Source organism: Octopus bimaculoides, chromosome 9, assembly GCF_001194135.2.
Source record: "Octopus bimaculoides isolate UCB-OBI-ISO-001 chromosome 9, ASM119413v2, whole genome shotgun sequence".
In the NCBI taxonomy this organism is placed as follows: Eukaryota; Metazoa; Mollusca; class Cephalopoda; order Octopoda; family Octopodidae; genus Octopus; species Octopus bimaculoides.
This window is the reverse complement of record NC_068989.1, coordinates 18,806,502-18,813,871: the sequence shown is the minus strand read 5'-3', so window position 1 is coordinate 18,813,871 and position 7,370 is coordinate 18,806,502. Positions and strand designations below refer to the sequence as shown.

At 39.2% G+C, this 7,370-nt stretch overlaps 1 protein-coding gene across 1 annotated transcript in view; it reads right to left on the bottom strand.

The window, feature by feature from the left end:
* Nucleotides 1-3,417: 3,417 nt before the first annotated feature.
* Nucleotides 3,418-7,370, bottom strand: part of LOC106870553 (uncharacterized) — a 17,815-nt gene continuing 13,862 nt past the window's right edge. Inside the window, exons 6-7 of the mRNA XM_014916679.2 lie at nt 7,164-7,306; nt 3,418-4,098 (exon numbers count right to left, since the gene is read on the bottom strand). Of these exons, the coding sequence (XP_014772165.2) occupies nt 3,998-4,098; nt 7,164-7,306 (244 nt within the window). The 3' untranslated portion in view covers nt 3,418-3,997. The remainder of the gene's footprint in view (nt 4,099-7,163; nt 7,307-7,370) is intronic.

The window sequence follows — 7,370 nt, the reverse complement described above, 5'->3', positions numbered from 1 at the left end:
AGAGTGGCTGTGTGGTAAGTAGCTTGCTTACGAACCACACGGTTCCGGGTTCAGTCCCACTGTGTGGCACCTTGGGCAAGTGTCTTCTACTATAGCCTCGGGCTGACCAAAGCCTTGTGAGTGGATTTGGTAGATGGAAACTGAAAGAAGCCTGTCGTATAAATGTATATATATATATATATATATATATATATATATGTGTGTGTGTGTGTGCGTGTGCGTGTGTGTGTTTGTGTGTCTGTGTTTGTCCCTCTAGCATTGCTTGACAACCGATGCTGGTGTGTTTATGTCCCCGTCACTTGGTGGTTCGGCAAAGGAGACCGATAGAGTAAGTACTGGGCTTACAAAGAATAAGTCCCGGGGTTGATTTGCTAGACTAAAGGCGGTGCTCCAGCATGGCCGCAGTCAAATGACTGAAACAAGTGAAAGAGTAAAGAGTATATGATATACAGAGACATAGTAAAATGATCATTGAAATGCTGCAACTATTCCTATTCCCGCTCACTTGTTGGGGGTCTCTTTTGTTTTGCGAGTTAAGGATCTTGATGAACCATCCTACTTTGGGCAGTAAGGTGTAAAGGTAAAGACTCTCTTCGGTCATGAATGACCATGTGATTGCACCTAGAAGGTTCCCTTCCGAGGCACAAGTCTGGGCAAGGTTGTTTATGGAAGACCAGCAGTCGCCCATGCATACCAGTCTCCCCTCTTCACACCAAGCATGTTAACCAAGGGAAAGGTAAAGACCGATACAGCTTGGCACTAGTGGTGTTGCAACTCTACAGCTGAGAGAACTTGAGCGAAGTGAAATGAAGTGTCTTGCTCAAGAGCACAGATGAATTTTAGATGATGATGCTGATAATGCAGTTTCTTTGAGCAAAATGGTGTTTCTATTTTGATGCCTTACCACTGTATACATGTTAGTAGTTTATTATTCAGGCTCACATGGAAACAAATGGAATAATGGGTCATCAACAAGAATATAATGGCTCACAGCACTGTGATCTTTAGTTCCTGTATCTTCACCTGATGGTTCCTGAAACTCTTTAAAAGGAATGGAACAACAACTGTCTCTGACACAACAGAAAGTTGGAGAAAAGAATACAATGATGCAGTACCATGTCCTGATGCAGTACCAGGCAGTGGCTCTCATAGCTTCTGGTCTTAACTGCTTGATATAAAAGATGGGCTACAGCAAATATTTGCTTGTCAGATGTTTGACCATAATGAGTTGAGCATGTCTCTTAGAGGCAGACAATATGTGCATCTCTGATCACGAGCAGAAGTAGTTGGGGAGCATCATAGCCATGTGTTGAGAGGAATTCTTTGGAATTTGGATAATTCACCTTTGGAAACATGGGTGTGTTGTTCAACATCCTTAAACAACCCATATTCAGGGACCTTTTGAGTAGGATGGGCTACTCAACCTGAAGAAAATTCTAACTGGGCCCCACCTGCGAGGTCATGCGCTGTTTATCTTGATATGAGATCACCATGTCACGCACATATGGTTGTGATGCATGTGCCTAGTGTACCCTTATCAGACGGGTAGTCATGATGGGTATAATGGGCTTCGTATATTTTACTCCAGTGTCACTTTGATGGCATGCACTGCTCTCTCACTCAATAATAATAATAATAATCCTTTCTACAATAAGCACAAGGCCTGAAACTTTGAGGGAGGGGGCTGGTTGATTACATCCAGTGCTTCACTGGAACTTATTTTTTGACCCTGAAAGGATGAAAGGAAAAGTTGACCTTGGTGGATTTTGAATTCAGAACATAAAGACAGATGAAATGCCAATAAGTATTTTGTCCAAAGTACTGATAATTCAACCAGCTTGCCACCTTAATTATAATAATAATGGTTTCAAATTTTGCCACAAGGGCAGCAATTTTTGGAAGGAGAGGATGAGTTGATTACATCGACCCCAGTGCTCAACTGGTACTTATTTCATTGACCCTTAAAGGATGAAAGGTAAAATCGATCTCGGCGGAATTTGAACTCAGAATGTAAAGAGCCTGAAGAACTGCCATAAGATATTTTTTTTTCTAGTCCTCTAATGTTTCTGCTGTTTAACACATTTGGTTTCTAATTTATGCGCAGGGCCAACAACAATTTTGAGGGAGTTAGCCAACTCCATCAACTCCAGCACTGGCCTGGTACTTTATTTTATATTATCAATCTGGGACCGAAGAAAAGAAAGTTAGCTTAGGCAGGATCATATTTTTTATACTTGCACATGAAGGAGTATACTTACTAAACTGATCAAAGTAAATTACTAATTAGTTATTTTATCAACCCTGAAAGGCTGAAAAGCAAAGCCAAACCTAATAGGATTTGAAGTCAGAACATAAAGAGACATAACTAAACATCATAAGACATTTAAATAATTTGCCATCCCTGCCACACACCACTGACCAAAATCAAAAGGATAGAGACAGGCATAGTGCTGTCTTAAGACATTAAGGGTCAAATTCTGATCAATATATGCTGTAGTTTGCTGTCAAATATATACTATAGGGCCCAGTGCTTGAACTTCCCAGGGCTTATAATGCTGTTAAGATGGTTCTGTACAGGTGTAGCCATGTAGTTAAGAAGTTTGCTTCAGAACTGCATGGTTTAGGGGTTTGGCCCCCTTTGCTTGAACATTGTCAGCTAATGTTCTGTAGTAAAGCCATGCAAGTCAATCAATAGCTTGTGAGTGAAATTGGTAGATCAAAACTGAAAAATAGTTCATAGCTATGTCCATGTTGTTTGAGGTCTAGACGATTATTACCTTGTTTGGAAAAAGTGAAGGTTGGTAACAGGAAAGGCATCCAGACATAGGAAATCTGTCTCAGTGAATTCTGCCTGTCACATGCAAGCAGGTAAGAAGCTTGCCGAGCTTGACTTTGCCTTTCATCCTTTCGGGGTCGATAAATTAAGTACCAGTTGCGTACTGGGGTCGATGTAATCGACTTAATCCCTTTGTCTGTCCTTGTTTGTCTCCTCTATGTTTAGCCCCTTGTGGGCAGTAAAGAAATAAGAAGCTTGCTCCCCAACCACATGGTTCTGGGTTAAGTCCCACTGTACAACACCTTGGGCAAGTGTCTCCTGCTATAACCTTGGGTTGACCCAAAGCCTTGTGAGTGGATTTGGCTGGTGGAAACTGAAAGAAGCTTGTTGTATATATATATATATATATATATATATATATGTGTGTGTGTGTGTCCCCTCTGCTATCGCTTGACAACTGGTGCTGGTGTGTTTATGTCCCCGGAACTTAACAGCTCTGCAAAAGAGACTGACAGAATAAGTACTAGGCTTACAAAGAATAAAACCCTTTAAGGCAGTGCTCCAGCATGGCTGCAGTCAAATGACTGAAACAAGTAGAAGAATAAAAAAGAATTAAAATGATAATGATGAAAACTACAAGCAAAGTTTGATACGTTTTATTTATTTTCATTATATATTGATTTCTCTCTCTCTCACACACACACACACACACTCTCTCTCTCTCTCACTCACACACACACACACACACACACACACACACACACACACACACTCTCTCTCTCTCTCTCTCTCTCTCAAACACACTTTTATAAACACCTTGATACATAAACATCCATGCATGAATCAATAAGCAAGCCTCCTCATGGTCATTTGACTTGCTGGAAATATCAGCCAAATTTTTCTCACACCAGATCCTATTATCTTAGATAGAAAAAAACAACATATATTTGATAATGTAGTTCACAATACACTATGTCTTAAAAATTAAAGATGGGCTGATTACAGCTGGAATACCTTTGGTCATGGGTTTGCTAGAGTAAGACTTACTTTAAACTAAACAACAACAATATTCACATATTCAAAAACACAAACACACAACTATATAATACTTAGATGGAACTGTAACTCAAAACACAAACTTATGAATTTATCTCCTCATGCACATACGTACACATACGCAGACACTCCCTCTAAAGCACCAAGATTCTAAAGGAGACTTATTCACAGTTGTATTGTGAATCTGGTAACCAATAGCAATGTAACAGAGTAGAGCCGGCTGACCATTTTCCCATCAAATACTGCAGGACTTGATGATGATATGACTGTAAGAAAAAAAGTAAAAAAGTATAAATAAATAAAAAAAATCCCTTTGACATCTCATCATCATTATCGTTTAACGTCCGCTTTCCATGCTAGCATGGGCTGGACGATTTGACTGAGGACTGGTGAAACCGGATGGCAACACCAGGCTCCAATCTGATTTGGTAGAGTTTCTACAGCTGGATGCCCTTCCTAACGCCAACCACTCAGAGAGTGTTCTTTTCAGCTACTTCCACCCACCCTTATAAAATGCTGGGCAGCCATGTATCTCCTTTATAGCAAGACATCTGTGCTTGTCTCTCTCTCTGTTATGCTGAAGCCTCTCAACATGACATAAAGTCATCTCCCCTTCTCAACTACTCCCCAACTCAATGAAGGTGAGAGGCTTTAATCCTGGTTTTGTTTTTGTTTTCTTTTTATCTTGCAAGCTACTTAGCAACCTCACTAGTGCCAGTGGCATGAAAAAGTGCACTCAGTACACACAGTAAAGTAGTTGGTGTTAGGAAGGGCACCAAGCCATAGAGACCATGTCAAAGCAGCCACCGGAGCTCAACAAAAGCCCGCAGCTCTCCAGATGGTTTCAAGCTGTCCAATCCATGCCAGTATGGAAAACAGACATTAAATGATGATGGCGATGATGATCTAAAAGACAAAATCATATTTTGAACTGTTATTTGTTCTCCCATGTCATGTTTAATGAAATATTGCTATTGTTTTTTTATTTTAATCTTTTCATCAATGAGTGAACGCAGGGCCAATGACCCTTTACAAGGCCTCTGAGACTAATGAAGTGGGGAGGCAATGAAAAATATCCTCAAACCAGAAACTTAACCCAACTGCTTGCAACTGAATGGACCCTACTAAAGGTAAGCTGGGGTAATGTGTAGAGTACCAGACATCATTATACCATAAATAGTTTGCTGTTGTGTACAGCACTATAGATAGAGCACAGTAAAGTACTGCACTATATATAAGTGTAGAGTACTGAATTATGGTGGAGGCATGTGGCTTGGTGTTTAGGGAGTTGCACTCAGGATTGTAAGATTGTGGCTTCAATTCCTGGCCTGAGCGATGCATTGTGTTCTTGAGCAAAACACTTCATTTCATGTTGTTCCAGTTCACTCAACTGGCAAAAATGAGTAACACTGTAATGAAAAGACATCTCGTCCAGTGGGTGGGGGAATATATACACCACAGAATCCAGGAAACCAGGCTTATGAGCCTATGTCTTGGGAAAGACTTTTGAGCCTTTTTTTTTTTGACCACACTATAGATAGATTACTAAAGATATATTATAGCAAACCATATTATGGATAAATGTAGAACCACCCAATAGACAGTTTACAGTAAAATATGACACTGTAGATAAATGTAGAGTACCATACTATAGAGTACAATAGAGCAGGGTCACCAAAAGGGGTCCGAGGGATCCCCTAGGGATCGTCGAGGAATTACAGGGGGTCGAATGGGGATCGGTGTGTGAAAGACCAGCTCACCCAGATGAACTGCTTGAAATAGTTAGTCAGTGCCATGCCCATATCGTCACATTGATGTTGTCAATTTTAATAAAAGATATTCCAGCAATATGATGCATTTTTCTAACTGTGGAAGCAATTTCATAAAAATTGAAAGTTTAATACTGTATACTCGTACACGTAGTTTTAAATGTAAAAAGCGAGTCATCTTCAATAGAATTTCTTAATATACATGTATAATTTGGCTAACATTTTAATTGATAGCATCAGTACTTGGTATGCGCTTAAGATATGGTATGGCAGAGCAGGGCATTAAGATATTTTGAATGAGAAGGGTGGTCGATGCAGAAGGAGAAGTGGCTAAAGGGGGTTGATGCAGAAAGAGAAGGGGCTAAAGTGAGTCGATGGTTGAAAAAGTTTGGCAACCCCTGCAATAGAGGATTAAACATAAGATTATAAATATTTTACAGCAAGGAGAGAAAAAAAAAGGGTCTGTAATATATTGATTTCAAATTTGGGTGTAAAGCCTGCAATATAAAATCAACCATTAACTGTGCAAATAGAAATGACATATGATTCATAAATTACATATTTCTGTGATGATTTATTATTGGTAGGCAGACATCAGCAAATATATCATTATTTAGTACCGCCTGACTGGCTCCCGTAGGATTTTCGAGCGAGATCGTTGCCAGTGCCCCTGGACTGGCTTGTGCGGGTGGCACATAAAAGACACCATTTCGAGCGTGGCCGTTTTCGTGCGGGTGACACGTAAAAGCACCCACTACACTCTCAGTGGTTGGCGTTAGGAAGGGCATCCAGCTGTAGAAACTCTGCCAAATTAGATTGGAGCCTGGTGTTGCCATCCGGTTTCACCAGTCCTCAGTCAAATCGTCCAACCCATGCTAGCATGGAAAGCGGACGTTAAACGATGATGATGATGATGATGATGATGATGATTAGTCTGGGGTTCTCTTGACTGATGAGACAAAATAATGTCGAAATATCAGGTGTCCCAAAGTTCCATTATGTTAATGAAATGAGTGTGTTATGAACGCAAATTTGTTTGAAAGGAGAAGTTATTCTCCAATGACAAAACACAACACTGATTTGCATATTCATTTCTGAATTTGGCAGAACATATAAAGAATGAATATGCAAGCCATTGTATTTTCAAATTATTTATGCAGTATTTTCATAACAGTTATATATTATTTACAAACAATATGTGTTACTTCCGTAATATTTACACAGCTAATGCATTATTTAATTATTATTTATGTACAATTTGCATAATATCTATGTACTACTTACATATTACATATACAAATTCCATATCATTTGTGTTATCTCCATAATATCTATGTATTACATACTATAATTATTTCTGTATTATCTGTGTTGTTTATGTATATGAATCCAGAGATAATACAATGCCATAATGACTTACAACCAGTGTGTGTGTGTGAGAGAGAGAGAGAGAGAGAGAGAGAGAGAAAGAGAGAAAGGAAGGGAGGGAGAGAGTGAGTGACAAACACTAACAAAACGAAATGTAAGAAAAATGATATATTTGATAATATCAAACCACTGACCTTTTATTTTGTGATCAGGGTCCAAAACATCAAACTTAGGGAAGTTGTCATTTACAGGATAACATTTACAATTTATTGTGTTCATTATTTTCTTCTTATCCTTTAAATTTTTTAGAATGCAATCTTTGGACTCCTGGACTTGTCTGGAATAAAAGTATAACTTCAGTTAACAGAAAAGACATCGACATTATCAGCATTTTAATGTCA